Raw genomic sequence first — 18,044 nt, 5'->3', positions numbered from 1 at the left:
AGGTGGATTTGAACTGGGGACCTTCTAGCTGTAAGGTGGCAGCACTAACAACTCTACCAACATGCGCCAAAAGCCCAGCATATAAGTAAATTGCAGTTTGTTTGATAGGTTGCTTATTAGACTGTAGCCACAGCAACAAGTCGTGTGTGTCAGCATGTAAATACTCGATGCAAGAAATGTAGGCCTAAATCACTTGGGTGCAAGGGGGAACAAAATGCAGCAGAAATATGCAAATACCTTATGGTCTGTGCTCCCATCTTCCTTCCTGTGCATGCTTTCTGTTTTACTCCCATTGTCCTCATTCTCAGTGTGGCCTTCTGAATCAGTCCTGCCTGTGTCAAGAGGGGAATGATCTTCACACTCTTCAGTACGTTGGTCCACCACATCTCCATTTACCAGGCCGACAGTCTCTATCCTCACACTTTCATGCTCCTTCTCCTCCTTCACCTCCTTCTCCTTGTCCTGCTCCATCTGCACTAGCACCCCGTTAGCTGCCGGTTTGTGGCCATCCTGCTGTGGTGAGGTCGGCACAGAAGAGTGCTTCTCCTGAATCACGCCAGTGTCCGTTTGCTTCTGGTAGGGGCGGTGAGCTGGGCTGCAGCTGTTTGACTTGTTGATATGTTTAAGAGGCGAGCTGTCTCTCTTGGTCTCTGTGTTGCTGGAGGAACAGAGGAAAAGGCAGAGGGGAAGTCAATCAGCATAGCAAAAGCCCAGAAAGAGCTAACTAACAGCCTTCCTAAATAAAGGAAACAAACAGCACAGACATCTTTTCTACAAGAGCTCAGTTCAGTGGTGGCTCAAGTTGGCACACTAATCTGGAAGTGTGAGACACAACAGCAAGCACAGCGCTTTTAGCACTTGATAGTTAAAAATAAAACTGTGGACATACACAAACCTCCCTTAGTCTTATAAGGTTGCTGAGGCTGCTGTAAGGCACAGGAAGTATGGGTGTGCAGAAGAGGCACAGAGGTACCATAATGAGGAGGACAGGAGGAGTAGGAGGAGAGGTACAACACTACCCCCAAGAGACCGATGATGTCCTACTTCCACACACGGAGAAGCTGCTTTATATATTGTGCTGGAACATCTTAATCAATCTTTGCTGGAATATGAATGAAATGGAAAAAGCTGTTTGAACTGATTCAACAAATAAGATGCAGCGATGGAATAGAAGTTAGAATTACACAGAAATACACACAGACACGCACACAAGCACATACAATGTCACCATTCAGCTGCTCTACATCCTGTACTGGCAGTAAATCCAGCTGTTTCCCTCCAGACCTCCTGTGTTACAACAAACACCACCTTACAAGGGCTACTGTTAAGCAGCCCTTGCTGATCTTACTTACTCCCAGATCAGTTCGGGGCAAAACATGCATCGCTGAGAACATAGTCAGTTCTATAGCAGAGAAGAAACAAAAGACATTATGTCCGTAATCCAACCTGCACTGATGCAAAAAAAAAAAGAAAGAGAGAAAGGAATCACGCAAGCAGGCGATTCTTAGCCTTAGCTGTAGCACTGAGCGTTACTGTGCTGTTGGAACAGGAAGTATGTATAAATAGAGGAACAACAACAGGCTGGTGAAACACTCAACAGATGAATCACTCCTAGCCCATTAGCCACCTGAGGAGTTAGAACAATGTTATATACACCTCTCAGAGGAAGAGTGAATAATACCGCAATAAGCGGTGAGAGACATTTAACACGGCGTTTCAGAAAAAAACGTGTGTGGTGTGTAGGTGCACAAAGCGATTCATCTTCGCACACAAATAGCACAACATGTTCCATGATAATCATCTTTTTAGATGAGCTGAATTCTACAAGATATAAGAATAACTTCACTTGCCACGTGGGAGTCCAGGTGCCTTTAAGGCAGCAAAGCCTTGTGCGAACCAGATTAGTATATTAGTAGGCTAATTCTGTTCTCAGAAGCCACGGGCCTTTCTCTCCTTTCTGTGCACAGAGCCGTACAGGGTGAATCCCCACAGCTCTGCAGTGTTTCAATGGCAAAAATGAACCCGATGACTCTGATTAACTTCATTTTACATTCACATATGTGATCAAAAGGTATGGAGAAGCCCGAGATTCTGCACAGGTTTGTGTTTACAGCCCAGTGATGAGTTGCAAAATGAGGCTGTACTTTAAAGAGAGGATGACATTTTGGTGGGCTGCTAGTGCTGACTGAATATTTTTGGGCTGTACTGTATGAGCGGTCGTGACAAGGGAACCATTGTTGTGTCTCACACCACCATCAGTGGGCCTCGTTCACTCAGGTGACACTACAGCTCCAAAGAAAACTTAGTGTACCTGACTTTAATAAAACGTGATGCACAAAAAAAAAAAAAAAAAAAGGTGGACCGCAGTACATGTCAAATCCTACAGAAACCTTGTACTTCTTAGATTGAAATTAGTCAGCACAGCCTTTTGTGCAGAGATTGTGTAAAAGCACACCCAACAGATTGCTTAAATCGTCATGTAATAATGAGGCAACAAGATCAAAGTCCAGAGATATACGTTAATCGAAGAGATCCTACCTCATTCTGCGGGGTTTCATCTCACAACACAGAGTGCTGTCCAACAACTGAATGAGGAGCTGTGTTTTCCCTGGCCTGTACAAATCTCCTTTCATCCCCTCACTAACGCTTGGCTTGTGAAGCACAGGCTAATCTACAGTTGTTCAGTCTGCAGCCCTCGTCTGAGTTACATTTACTGAGTCAAACCAGAGGGCTTTTATCGACAGACTTCTGCTTTTCCTCCTTGAAATAGACAGTACAGGAAATGTTTGGAAAGAAAAAGTTTTCTGGTACTGTGATTACAACAGTGTGAATAAGGTAATTTCATTACAAAAGCTTTAAATGATATGGATCAATTAAAAAAATGTTTTGTATAATGCTTTGAATCTGCTACATTTCTGAAGGAATCGATGAAGTAAATAATAAAACCTATAAAAATGACAACTTCTTCCACAAGTCCTTCAGTCCTTTGACCACTTCTTTACAGCACATTCTCTTCCTGCATTTTCTCTTTGGGAGGGGAAATTACACACACCACCAGCAGAAAGCGCTCATACCTGTTCTCCTCAAAGCGGCTGATGAGGTCTGACACTTTGGAGTGTTTGTCCCTTTGTTTCTCCCTGTTCACAGCTCCTCTTCCTCCACCTCCTGCGCCTCCTCTTCCACCTTCCTCCTCCATGCCTAAAGAAAGTGGTGGTCTCTGGATTCGGCCCAGCGGAGATGAGAGCTCGGTCACCGGGCTCTGGAGATGCGGTGGCTTTGGCGGCACTGGGAAGTAGATAAAAAAAGAATCTTAAATGATGGTTACTGCTTTGAGTTTATATTTAGGGACAATTTCTCTGCAGTTTTGGTTTTAAAACTGTAGGTGGTGGTGTAAGGTGTCCCAACTGATGCCACACACAGGAAAAGCTTCGGAATAAATGGATAAAGCAAGTTTACTAAGTTTGCTAAGTTTACTTTTCTCCTAGATCATTATTTATTTACAGCAACAGAAAGTATGGAGCTCTGTTTTATGTGTGTAGAATGATTCACTTAGCTCAAATAAAAGAGGAACATAGTTCAGGGTTCACTGATCTCTGACCAGCTTACATAACTATATTCACGTTTTCACAGTTTCCAGAGCACGTGTGTTTCTAAACATTAATACAGTAAATAAGCAGAATATTAAAGCAGAAAAACTGTTACACTGAAACTTAACAGTCACACTCTATGTGTCAGTACCCTCACACATGAAGCATAGACTGATAGGCTGTGACAGCTGTGTCCTCTAACTCTCACACTGTGCAGTGTGTTGCTACATTTTTGTTATGTACCTTGTGGTTTACACTGCAGCCAAGCTCTGTTGCCAGAGCCTCTTCCATTGAGCCCTCCCCTTTTCTTGTCAGTTGTTCCACCACCTGCCCGCTTCAGACACGCCTCCACGCTGGGACGGTCGCTGCGTTCACACGCTGGGCTACTGCCTAGAGCTTAAGGACACAAAGACAAAGGGAGAAAGCATGTCTGTTATTACAAGATCAATGTTTAATTTAGCGTCCGTTGTTTCACAGTTGATAAAATCTGAGTGATATTACAGATTATGATTAGATAATGCTTCCTGAAAACATTGACAGGATTTGGGTTTTATTTTTCCTTCTATTATATATGAGGGAAATGACATAAAATGTGGGGAGGATGTTTACAACAACAAAGGACCCTAGCTTACAAAAAAACTTTCCAGTGGTCCGACCTTGTCTACAAACGATTGTGTGCCAATAGCACATATTGTGACACCTTTTAATGAAGTCCATGTACCATTTTAGTATTAAATATTTTTTTGCACTTTGAGGGTGTATAGTTTCCTTCTCCTTGTTGGAGGATAAGCTCCGTTAATAAAGCAGCTATCCATGAACCAGGGTTTGATTACTGGTTCCTAATGGGGCCACATGTCCTTGCGCAAGATACTAAACTCCAAATTGCTTTTTGTGTGTGTGCGTTTATTTGTAAGTTGCTTTGGATAAAAGCTCCTGCCAAATGCCTAAATGTAAATATTCTCAGATGCATGATGCATCACAGTCACGGTTATATTTCGCTTATCACAGCGATGCCACTATTGGATAACCATTCTTGAAACTCCTGAACCATCCTGCACTTGTGTCAAGCTTCATTTAAATATTAATGACCATAACTCAAAATGACATTGTGCATTTAAATATTAGTTTTAATTTTAAAAAAGTGGAATGCAAAATATCTGTGACGTCAATAGATATGTAAATGTAGTGTAACAACTGATCCCAGTTGGTTAAATCCCCTTAATCATCACAGACAAAAAAGGTCCAGAGAGCCTCCTAATGAATTCTGCACTGCAATGTTTAATATTATGTTCAAGGGTACACAGAAATTTTCCATTTCACAGCCTTGTTTCGGTTTTATTAAAACTTAAAAACTAGTCAAAGATTTTCAAGGCCTGGAGGATTACTGGGCTTTTACACAAATATTCTTTCCATGAAGCTTCAGTGTGTTGTATAAAATGAGAGATTAAATAATTTGTCCCTCACTTCATCTCTGCAGACAATCACATCCCATACAATTTACATATATATATAGTGCCGCAAATGTGTTTATGATAAACAGTTGGAGGCTAAAGAGACAGTTCAGTTGACTATTTGGCTAATGAACCAGTGGATGATCAGCACCAACGAGGCTTGTATCCAACCGGTTCTGTTTAGACAGAGCAGAAAGACGAATTTAATGGAGTGACTGATGTCCACTAGCAGTCTATCCCTCTCTGACCCCACCGCCAACACCACCACCCTGTACCCACACAGACATTGAGCCTAGTAAGACAAATACCTATTCATGGATCTACACTGTCAGTATGTAAACTCATTATTTTACAAGCCATTAATCTATTAGTTCCCATTTAAGGTGCTTCTGGGTAACAGGTGTGTGTGTGATTTAGCAAGTGGCACTGATGTATAAGGGAGGATGCAGCAATCGATGTAGCTCTGCACTAGGCTAACTTGGATATGGATAAAGTGTGTGTGTGTGTGTGTGTGTGTGTGTGTGTGTGTGTGTGTGTGTGTGTGTGTGTATACTGTAATCTATTCCTGAAGGTGAGGAAAGGAGCATAAAGCACAAAGACTTTCACTTTCACAAAAACTAGAACTACATTCTCTTGTGTCCTTTCACTCTTTCACTCAAGATTGCAGTAAAAAAAATCACAGAAAGAACAGTCTTGTCAGGTATCTGGCACTGGTGCTAATTCGTAAAGTTTTTTTACCATAAATTATTCAGAAGAAGTAAAGTATTAAGTTCTCGAAATACCAGGCTCCCTCAACCAAAAAGCAATTACATATTTAAGACAATTTATCATCAAGTGAAATACTGGGACAGAATTGAGACAAAATTTCAGAAAGTTGTCCTCCACCTTAAGCTATGCATTAATTTACATTTTTTGACAACAGCAACAGTAGAAAAGGATTTTTTTACCTTAGAAATCTTATAAAGAAAACAGTCAATCAATTATTGGAGCCAATGTTTTTGATCATGAAATTACCAATTTTTACTCTTCCTTCAGCTTTATTTTTCTAGGTCCTCACATACTAAGTGCTGTTTGTCAAATGATTGTTGGGGGAAAACCTCACCTCTAGCCAAATTCTAATTCCAACCCCAATAAGTAAGATTTTAAAAGTGGATTGTCAGTGTCTTTACACGAAAACGTGTTAAATATACCATTCAAATTGCAAGCCCTAAAACCAAAACAAAAAGTTTAAAGATTCATCAAGCATTTGTCCTGAATCAGTAATCCTCAAACAGAAAGAGAGAGAGAGAAAAAAAAAACTTCCCCAGAATCATGTGGTCACAGTTTCTATTTTTACAACCTAACCGTAATGAAAGACAACAGCTCTAGCAAATTTCTGCGTGATAATGGTCCCACACTGTGTTTGGGAGAGGAGACTTTCTAAACATGTCTCCAAAGTTACCAATCAATTCTGAAGGAGGCCTCAGGAATTTGTCTTGGTTATGTGCTTGGCTTCCCTACATGACCACATTAAGAGATAAGAAAATATCCAGCAATAAGTTATACACCATATTATACATACTGTAGCCCAAAATGAGGTCTCCACATATGGTATCTGTCCTGGAGATTTGCAGGGGGTTCAATTGCCACAGCCTGGCTCTGCCTCCCAGACCTGTTATTAAATGTGTCAAGCACCAGTCCCCATTGGGACTTGTGCAGGTATTTTAAGTCTTACTCTTCAAGATTCAAAAAGGACATGTAAATAGAGATAAAAGTACATAAAAGTTATTTTTCAATTTTGTAAAAAAAAAAAAAAAAGGTTTAAAAATAGATTCTTTAACTGTATCTTAGCCCAATAAATCACAGCCATTTCTGTTACAGTAAACTCTCAAGGATGAAGTTCCTTTCCCAGAAGTAGTACTTGGCAAAAACTACAGTTCCTGGTAACATACTTACTCTGGCATCTTCTCTTTTAAGAATGGCTTTGCACAAGTGAGAGACTTCTGTGTAGAATAAATTAGTAGGAGCCAGCCACTATGCTGCTGAAACACTTTGATTGTGCTTTTATATCACTTAAGGAAAAGGAGTCCTGTTATCTGGAGCTGGGACTAAAAGAAGAGCTTCTGATGGACAAGAGCTCCAAGAATGGCCATTGTTGAATGTAAGGTCACCAAATATCCTTACATTCTCACCAATGATAAGACAAGTGCTTCTCCTAATCTGCTTTTTATAGAAATTAAAACACTGATAAAACACTGCTCCAGGAAGTGACGACTTGACCTTTGCCTTGGTCGTTGTTGCAGGATAGTGAGATTTGCTCTCATGAAAACTAGTCTGTTATTACATTTATTTCACTTCTGCATTTAAAAGGCACCATCTCAACAAAACAATGCATAGTGCAAATAGTTAGGGTGCAAAAAATGACAAATACACTTATAAAAGGTCAGGCGACAATTGTGTTGTAGATGAGGCAGATGAGAAAGTAGAGCTTGTGCAAAATATCTGCAAAGTAGCCAGTTACCCAGAGCTATGTCACATTTGTCACAATATACTTCCTGTACTTTTACATGAAAAAACAGAATCTATGTTCTGTGGTGTGTGTTTGTCTATGTTTGTGTGTTTTGGTGGAACTACACAACATTAATCAACCCTACCCCCCATCCACACTTCCAGCTCTGCCATGTCAAAGCAGCAGAGAAAAGAGTTTACTGGAAGCCTGCAAATGAGGCTGGCATAAACTCACTGAACAACGAGGCCCATCCTTCTGACCAATCAAAGAAAAGAAAAGAATTTTGCTTGATTAGTAATTACATTAGCATTATGTATTGTAACTGGTATCTATAATCAAGTGTATGGCTGTGCAGAGGGAGGTGGAGCGTAAAAAGCGAAGCAAAGCAAACCTGTATCAGAGCAGGAACAGAGAGGGGGTTCTGACTGTCACGTTGCACACTGTAGCTTTAAACAACTCTAGTCAACCAACTGTGTATTTGTGTACAATGATGAGGAAGTTACTTGTACTTTTATGGGTATTACTGTTCATTAACAATAATAAGTTAGGTTTACAATAATACGTTTAAAGGCAGTAATTAATTGCTTTTCATTACGTTGGTGATACTTTTGCAAAACATACCCACACAGTACAAAATATGTCAAATATAAGGTAAATTAAGCCCGTTACAAAATACCTGACAAATATCACCTACAAATCCCTAAATCAATTTCAAACAATTTTCATGACTGGTTAACCACGTAGTGCTTTCACACACACACTATCCAAACATTTATACATGCAACTAACAAATCCTAAAGCTAAACCAAGTGCGTTTAAGAAAAAATGACCTGCGGCTGAGCAGCAAGCTAAATAATCACTCACCTCTTCATCTCTTCACCTCTTTTGAACTACCTCAGTCAGAAAATGTCCAGGCTTTGACTGCTGATATTTTCCACACATCCTCCACCACTGACTCTGCTACAAGCTGCTTTAGCATGTTAGCATGCTATAGTAAGCTACCAAAAGTAATTAGCACCAAAGGTACAACTAAACCATTTATTAATGAACCAAATGGAAAAAAATATCATAACATTGGAGTCACAGGTCTAAAAGATAAACAACAAGAAAAACCGACTACCTGGATCAGGTGTGTTCAATCAATCAACAGTGGGTAATGCAGGGTTAGTTGGAAAACAAGCAGAGCAAGGGTCCTGAGGGCAACTGAGGGCCACTAGGATAAACAAAGCTTTTTTGAATTCATTTACATGGAAATGCTTCCAAAATCTGTCAAGACATTTCACTCAAAACCACAAATATAGTCCTCAGGCTGACACTGCAGGAAAAGTCAGGACAATTCATCTACTGCGAATCCCACTACTTTAAGCTACACTGCATAAAGTAGTTGTTGAGTGGATGGACTGATATTGCCATCTCTTGAGCCACGTAGCCATTGACTTGATGAGCTTTTAAAAACACCACAAGATTAATGATTTCAGCCAGCTCACTGATTCATCCTTGTCCTCTCAGCACTGAAACCATCACAATCCTCACGGCTTTGCAGGTGCCTGTCAGTAAGTGAACATTCAACATAGTTCTATCACAAGCTCATGACATCACTGCCTCCCTGAAGCACTGTCACATGTCACACCCAAGCTGTCTTATACTGTATGTGTTCCTCGTCTCACTCTCATTCTGTCCCTGCACCCAAAAAAATTTGGGCAAAATGTTTGCTCATATACTGGTGTGGGAACACCAGGGACGCAGCTGTCAGTGTGATGTAGTGTCCCCACCGTGCCATCACTTAAAGACACTGCAGGCCAAGGAGTGTCACAGCCTGCAAGCAAAGCTTTGTCTTTGCTCACTGTGGCCCCACATCACAAAGAGTGTGTGAGAGGACTTTTTTATAAAAATTCTGCTTTCTCCTAAAAAAATGCGCTGCCATATTGAACATTGCACCAGTGGTTTATACACAGCTACAGCAGTGGCAGAAATTTTTTTTTATTAAAACCCTCCATACTTGAGAGTTTAAGTGCCCTGTTACATGGTGTTTAAAGCACAAAGTGTAGAAATGATGTGTGACAGGGATCTGCTAAGTATATGTTTAGATACATTGTCTATTGATAATGTTAAAGGCTCGGCCCGTTTTACAGCGTAAACATTGCATGACACACATTGTGACATTATCATAATCCAACATGAGAGCAAGCACATTTGTCTGTTCCATTACCAAAAGGTGACTGTGTGGTTTGCTGCAAATGGTCTTATATAAAAAGGCATACATCTAGCAAGACATTTTAGAAAACCCCACAGAATGAAATAACACGAGCAGAGAAACTCACCCAGTACTTGAGACAGACAGGACAACAACTGTAGAGTCTCTTCAGACGGGGTTCAAGCAACGGGTGTGAATGTATACAGTATGTGAGAAACCCAGAGGGTTACTGAGTTTAGCTTCCATATGATGTTCACAGGCAGCGCCACTGTTAAGTGACTCAGCCCAGAGAGGAGACTCACACAGATTCACTGGACTCCTCCCTTAATCTTACTCACACACCCCCTATTTCAATTGCCTTTTTAAAAGAACAGAGCAACTCAATGTGAGACAGGCAGAGACACAAACGCAAGTTAAAACCCAAAAAACAGCACAGACCAGCTACGCATTCTTGCACAAAAATCACTTCACTCTCATTAAGCCAAATAAACAGCAGTAAATAGATCGGGTAGTATAACATTTATGGCATTTTATATTCAATACTACATGTGCAGTGGTGCTAATTTGATTTTCTTTAGATCACAAATGCATGTAACTCCAGATCTGCTTGTGCATGTAACAGAAACTAAACTTCTTTTTCTATCTACCCCTGACTATCTATCTGTTCGTGTGATCAATGATCACACAGCACAGTTCACAAGCCCGAAGTGTCACGCAGCAGTTCTGTCGTCTGCCTTCAAAAATTGAATTGAAGCCAAAGTCTATTATCTTAAACCAATTTGAGCATTAACTTATCCTTCTCAGGCACATTACTTGCAAATATTTAAAACCTTAAAAAGCAGTGAACAAAAAAATTAATAAATAATGGCACATATAGAACATACAAATAAGTTCAAACTAATGTCAAATCTTTACGACATCTAGGCAGAAATTGGAAAGAGCACACATGAAAATGAAACAAAGATCTCACAAACAGGCGATTTATTAACGAACAAGTTGTACCTTTTGCAGAAGTCAGCACAGGGAACTGCGACTCACGCTCCATGTTCTGAATCTATTGTGTGCTGCAGAGCTGCTCCCTGGTGTTTGTGACAGCCAAATGCAGAGGTGCTTGCTCTTTTGAGTAACTGCTCTACGGTGTTATACATAAACCATCACAAACACGCACACACATAAAAATAAAGCCCCAAACCAACTGAGGAAGCCTTGACAGCTGTACCACAGTTTGTCTTTTTCATCTTGGTATGTCACAACATATATATGTGTGTGTGTGCTTCTGTTACACGTACATATTCAAACACGTGTGAACAGTACATACAATGTCAAGCACCTGCATGTTCACTCTTGTGATGTGTCAGCAAAGCAGGCTTAGAAGGAATGGCAGTCGTTATTCATCTTTTCCATTAAACCAGTTTGACCAGTAGAAATTCTATTAGCTGAATTACCATAAAATTACTAAAATGGCAGTAGTAGTTCAGACAAAGCCCAGCTTCATATTTCAGATTCATATCATTCCGGTCAGACAAATTAAGCAACATTTTATGCTTCTAATGCTAAATATTAAGCTTCACACAGAAAAAAAAACTCCGTATGATTTTGCAACTGCACTTAGTGGTGCAATAACATGTCAACTTCTGCAGACGCATGCCACTTTGTTTTTGACACGATTAACTACAAAGCTGACAGTGATATTCAACATCTGACCTTCATAGGGCTGCACAGAAGTGCAACTGCTACTTTATTTTTAGTGACTATTTTATGGGAAATCCAGGAAATATTTTTTAAATTACAACATTAAAAATACAACTGGACAGTAATTAAATTTCCATGCTTCTAATTTTTGATGCTGAATCCATCCTACTAAAGCCTTAATGAAAGAACATGCTCTGTAGAGAAGCAGCACATGCATATATATTTCACCAATTGAACTGCACAGATGACTTAATACGTTGCAATATTACAACAGTTCTTATTCTTGTCTGACATCCCGTTTATGCACATGAAAAAGTACATATGTGGTTATGCAATCTAGCCATCTTAACTTGGCTCATGCACCTCAATTAAAGAAACCTGGTTTCCTATTTACATTAGGTTTAAGAAATTAGGTTACTACAAACAGATACCTAGGTTTCTATTTACATTCTAAAAGTTCCCTTTTTATATAGTCATGCTTGAATGGTACATGTTGTGCTCTGACAGTTGTGCAAAGTTATTTACTCTGTGAAAGAACGCTATAAGGCATTTTAAATGCTTTCTTAACACAGTCAAATTGGGAAAATACTTTCAGAAGCAAATGTTTCAGACAGTGTCACACTAACAGCTGCCCTTCACCTTTCTTGCATAGTGATAGACACGCAACACATACTGAAAGACCAACACACAAAATCCAGTTTCTATTCATTTCTGGTGCCCAATATAACTTAATGAGAAGTGTTAAAGTAGATATCTGGCCTTATCTTGGCTCATTGTGTACCCTATTTTAGCACAGACAACTTGTGTGCGCGCACGTGTGTGTGTGTGTGTGTGTGTATGTGTGCATGTGTGGGACATGGTGACAGATAACAATTACCACTGGGCACAAGGGATTAGCCACTTCTGTTCAACTAACCAGACTTTCATCAGATTAACTGTGCCTCATCCCATAATCTAAAGGACAAAGTGAGATTAGAACCCTAGTGTGCTCTAAACTAGGGGAAATTGGGGAGACAAAACTGTCTGTGGTGTCACCAAAAACAGGATGGGGTGAGGGGGGAGCTGAAAAAAACAAAAATAAAGAGAGGTAGATGCTTGGCAATAGAGTCAGAACTTGACACGTGTATTAATTTAAAGGGTAGAGCTCATTAAATTCAGGAAAAGGTGAGAAAGTGATTCAAGGGTACTAAAGAAGAAAAAGGATGAACGGATAGGAAAGATAAAAGCAAACAAAGTATAGACAGATGGAAAAGGACTGAAGAGATAGAAGGATTTACAGGCGTATAAGAACAGAAAGAAAGGAGGGAGAAAGAGAAAAAAAGTGCAAAATAAGGTGAAAGTGGGGTAAGTAACCATTCATCACTAAGACACAAACTACACACACACAAGCTTGAAATAAAAATAGATCAGAGAGCAGCAGCTTTCATTACACCCCTGCATAGCTGGCAGCTGCAAGTACAAGTCTTCATACTGCTGTTTAGAGCATCATCCTGTATCAAGCTCGTCTTAAAGTTAAATTCACTGCAGCCATATTTTATTAAAAGCTGTAAAACAAATCTCACTAGATTTGGGGCAACTCTCATTGTGATATTGATTTTGAATGCAAATATGTGCAGCCCTCCTGCTGTGAATTAGAGGTGTTGGCTGATGAGTAACAAACCTTTGCATCTTGATGGAGCTTGTAGCAGCACTACTTCTCACACATTACGAGAAGACAGTGAAGAAGACAGACAAAAATGGACTGCATTATCACAAGAACAAATTTAAACAGACAAGAAACCACAAAACATGAACGATATTTTTACACGGCTACTGTGTGAAAACCATACATCTTTGAACTGAATTAGATGAGCTGCTTGATTTGAAAAAAATGTGTGAGAAAAAGGGATGAAAAAGAAGGAAGCCGACGGCTGTAAGGTGAACGAGTGCAAAACTTCCTACTGTACCTCTGGACTGTTCGATTTTCACCGCCACGCAGGCCTCTTCGTCAGCGTTCTTAGACTGGAAACAGACAGCTTTGTCTTTTCTCTCTGCAACAACAAATTAAAAGATTCACATTAAAAAGTAGCCGACGGACTTGTTTTTTGAAAACACGAGCAAACTTTGAGAAGGAGGAGGATATTTTAAGACTCGACCTGCATGTGCAGCAGGAGCTTCAAGCTATTTCAGGCAACCACATGTTTTATTTAAGAAGTGCACCCACTCAGTGCTACAGAAAGAGGAGATGAAATGCGTAAGAAGAAAAAAAGCCATCTCTTCACATTTTTTAAAAGCAGCTAAGACAACACGCTGGGCATGTATGAAGCTGGCGGTCTTGAAAGCTACTGGAGCGCTCTTCTAGAAGCTGCACTTTTCAACATCAGGAGTAGACTTGTGTTTGTTTTGAGAAGGAATATACCACCCCTTTGGAGACAGAAACCCTAATTAGTCTGTCTGTGTTATATAGGGCATCATCTGTAGGTAGAGCTAACACAATTTGAACACAGCCATTTAATATGCACATACAAGATTAAAGACAAAACAAAAATGATAGGTTCACATGAACTTTAGCAAGCCCCTGCTGGTGCACACATACACACTAACATGTGCTCTCTCTAACAGTCTGATCTAATGCGAAGCTGCCGATGATCAATGCAGCTGCTGACATGCACCAACATGTGCAGCACAGCAGAGCAAATTAAAGTTGAGCAGACTACATTCAGTTTTCCCTCTCTCCAGCAATGTGATGACAATTGATTTTAGGATGAAAGATACGAGCAACACAGCAGCAGGACATTGTAATGATTATACTGGCATAAATGTAGGGCAGTTTGACCAGTAAACTGAGGGATTATGCATTTTTTCTACATTCATGTTTGAGAATTAATGTATTTTTTATTCAAACTAGGGACTTATTATATATTTTTATTTCATGTATGTTCCCTGTTATTCTGCCACTTTACAGTGAACTGGTTCTAGTGATAACAATTTTGGTCTGTTGGTTCACAGGGAATTCTTCCAACTAATTTTTAATGGATAGCAATTTTATGCAAATTTATGCTCCCCAGAAGACCATCAGACTTCAGCAACCCCCTGACTTTACCTAGTGAGGCAATATCTACTGGATGAACTGACACAAAATTCTGTAGTTAATGATGAGTCCTATCGAGTTTGATTTATGACCCAATACTTCTTTGTGTTTTATGCTTAATAGAAAATGTGAGCAAGTTAACACAGTAAGATGGTGAACATTGTCAACATTAGTGCTTAATATCACCACTGACAGCACATTTGCATGATCACATTATCTTGTAGCTCAAAGTACCACTGCAGCTACAGCTATCAGTATGTGTTATTTATTTAACTTACTTAAATAGCCAAATTATTTTTTTCGTTTTTATTTTGTATTTAATTTATCTTATCCTAATGTTACAACATCTTCAGCCCTATTACTGCTGTCACTTTTTTTTCAAAAAGATAAAAAACAATTCTTTCTTCTTATCTTATTAGTTCTTATTTCCACATAAATATGCATAGAAATCCACAGGCTACAGATTACTCTAAAAGCTAAAAAGGTATGGAGAACACAGCATGGCAAGAATATATAACATAATGCAATTTGCACTCAGTATCCGTTACATACTACATAATAATACAATGACGAAAAACTTAGATGACATAATGGAGCGTGAATAATGCTGCATTACAGAAAAGTGGACAAACTCAGCATGGGGCTATTCAAACAGTCAAGATGAGGTACTGATGACTTTGTGTATGTGTGTGTGTGTGTGTGTGTGTGTGTGTCTGTGTGTGTCTGTGTGTGTGTGTGTGCGCGCGGGGGGGAGGTACCATATTCTGGCTCAGGGATTAAAGGAGGGCTTTCTCTACCCACCATCTGGACTCCTCATGACAGGCCTGCCAGCTGTTCACAAACACATACATCTACTTTGAGCATATATGTTGAACACAGTTTTGTTATACAAGTTCCATGTTCAGCAGATACAAGCAGCTTATCAAAACCAATACATACAATTTATACAACCTAACTATTGTTAGACCCCTCCCTGCAGACTGTGGTCAGTTGTCAAATGTCTATTGTTTCTTCAGGTAGGGGAGGTGTTACTATGTCAGCACTACAATCACACATTCAGCAAAAATGTCACACACATTATAAAGACATCCATGACAACATTTATGAAGTATGTAAGGTGGAATCCCAGTGCGTGGGAGACAACTTCTTCAAAGATGATGATATATGTCATTGGTGAGAGTCTACTGGTCTGGCTACTGGCCTGATCCCAAACTTCCTCTTCCTATCTGTAAACTTCCATTTTCTGTTAGAAAAGTACAATAAAAATCTGACAGCTGATAGAGAAGCTGACAGAGAAGAAATCACATGCACATATCCAAATAACGGTGGGGGAAGCTGAATAGTGGTCAGGCAGTATTTGAGAGGGTGATGTGAGATCCAAGTATCAACCCAGTCTAAATACTGAGAATGGCACTGAGATACTGTTGCAAAAGAAGTCTCAAACTGTGTGAACACAAACTGGTGAGAAAAGAAAGATAATACAGAGAAAGAAACTGAAGAATTGACAATGTGGAGTCATTCATAACCACTGATGTCTGGTGAGTTTACTGTCAGTTACGCAAACTGCACAGGAAAAGGTTATTATAGCACTACTGATACATTTCTGTCATGTCATGTCAGATTATATTGAACACTATCTGCCAACTAGGAAAACAATCTTCCTGTTTGCCTCCTGTTTGCCTTTGGGTTTTCAATTAAGCAACAGACGTGGCAAACTGCAGCAAATGCTCAGAAGAAGACAGTCAAGAAAACAAACAAACAAAATAAAATCTATTAACAAAACTGTTACAACATCAATACAAACTGGTGGTTTGTACTTTACTCATATCAAGCTGTAATGACAGCAGCTGATCAGAAGAATGGTGGTGGCTTCACAAACAGAAAAACAAATCTTTCATCTTTTGCTTCTCACTTTTATATACATCAGCCGCATGAAAGACAGGCTCATTGCTGATGGACAGATGGGTGTGTGGCCAAACACCAGATAAGCTATGATCTGAGTATTAAAACAAAAAAATGACACCTCATAGTGTCTGTATGCTGTCACAACCCAGGTTTGATCTCCTCTTCACCACTCTTTGAAATTTGAAATAAAAAAAATGTGGAGTTGTAATACATTATGGATTCCCAGCACAAATAAAAGATTAATACAGCAAGAGTATCACTGTGCAGCAAGGATATATGAGTTTATAGTTTAAGGATACAACCAAACACTGACATTGCTTATTCTTGTGTTACACACCTCATTAAAGCATCAAATGTGTATTAAGAGCCTCTAACAAATGCTTAATTAAACTTTTCATGATTTGTTGCCAATAAAAAGTCTTAGTTGTCAAGAACTTTAACATAACATAACATTAACTGTAAAGACAATTTCAAATTATAGGCATTAAAACGCATAATGAATTTCAAAATTTAAGAAATTAAATAATAAATCACCAACATCATTTACCTTGACTCCTTTTTTATTTCCACTTATAAAACATACTGCAGAAACAAAAAATCCTAAAAAATTCATAATCACAAACATATCCACATATGTACTGTAAAAAAGTTTAGTTATTGCGGATATTTACCTACTTTTTCTGGACACTGCATGAAAAAGACATTTTAAACACTTTAAATAAAGACTTTGTTCAATTCAGTCATGTTAGTTATGTACATATCTTTCCCTCAACAGACAGGCTGCATGTTTGAAATGTTTTTAAGGTGACTGGATCCATGCTGATGGATACTCTTGTCTAGCAGCACCTGTGTGTGGGTTTCTCTTAAAACCAATAATTCCTCCAGTATTTATTTTCTGAGCGGTTCAAAGTTGAGTGCTCACATCGAAACACTTGACTGAAACCAAAACAAACTGTATTTGCCCGATGTTCTTGAGATACCTGGTTATATTGAAAAAAACTAAAATAAAAGCACATGTTTTCAGTACCTGGGAGCACTCCTCTCCAGTACAGCTGGATTTTTCCCGTCCTGCCGACCACACGATGTCTATCCATGTCAGAACCTCTTCAGCTCAGTTTTGTCAGTAGCTATAAGGAAATTACACTGATTTCTTTAAGTGTCCTTGTCGTCATAAATGTATTTATTGATCAAAGCCTCGAAGTACCTGCCTTGTCTCTGTCACTGTACAAACCGGTTCCCTCTAAAACACAGTCACTGGGTGAGTGAGAGAATAGCAGGAAGGGAGGGAGAAGTCGTCAATCAGGATGTTGATTCATGATCACTTTACCCAGTTTCATTACAGTGTTATGATAAAGAGCAATAGCCAGCAATCCAGAGCAAAGTCACCCCAAGGTGATAGGAGAGAATGGAAAGAAGAGAGAAAGGAGAGGGTGGAAACACTGGAGCTCACTTGTGAGGAAAGCTGGAGGATAGACAGACACTCATGTGTGGACACGGAATAGGATGAAAATAAGCAAGCTAGTAGAGTGTCTGCCAAATAACATAATGTTATTGAACTCATTTTCTACAATAATGAACCAAGTTAAATATTTCTTGCCAATTTCTGCTCCTGAGCCAGTGCATTCTCAGTGTTTTTTTTTATCTCATATTAACTGTG

At 39.4% G+C, this 18,044-nt stretch overlaps 1 protein-coding gene across 11 annotated transcripts in view; it reads right to left on the bottom strand.

Annotated features, from left to right (window-relative positions):
* fgd4a (FYVE, RhoGEF and PH domain containing 4a) overlaps nucleotides 1-18,044 on the bottom strand; it is a 46,597-nt gene that overhangs the window by 9,691 nt on the left and 18,862 nt on the right. For 4 of the 11 annotated variants that reach the window (XM_067500206.1, XM_067500207.1, XM_067500208.1 and 1 more), the window contains exons 2-5: nucleotides 13,359-13,442; nucleotides 3,831-3,983; nucleotides 3,075-3,285; nucleotides 238-658 (exon numbers count right to left, since the gene is read on the bottom strand). In XM_067500206.1, the coding sequence (XP_067356307.1) occupies nucleotides 238-658; nucleotides 3,075-3,285; nucleotides 3,831-3,983; nucleotides 13,359-13,442 (869 nt within the window). Of the gene's footprint in view, nucleotides 1-237; nucleotides 659-895; nucleotides 1,331-1,352; nucleotides 1,524-2,538; nucleotides 2,731-3,074; nucleotides 3,286-3,830; nucleotides 3,984-9,847; nucleotides 10,006-10,722; nucleotides 10,860-13,358; nucleotides 13,443-17,414; nucleotides 17,584-18,044 lie in introns of those variants that run through there. The other 7 variants (XM_067500209.1, XM_067500211.1, XM_067500212.1 and 4 more) reach the window with 7 other exon arrangements.

Source organism: Channa argus, chromosome 4, assembly GCF_033026475.1.
Source record: "Channa argus isolate prfri chromosome 4, Channa argus male v1.0, whole genome shotgun sequence".
Taxonomy (NCBI): domain Eukaryota; kingdom Metazoa; phylum Chordata; class Actinopteri; order Anabantiformes; family Channidae; genus Channa; species Channa argus.
The sequence above is the reverse complement of the archived record's forward strand: the minus strand, read 5'-3'. Positions and strand labels throughout refer to the sequence as shown.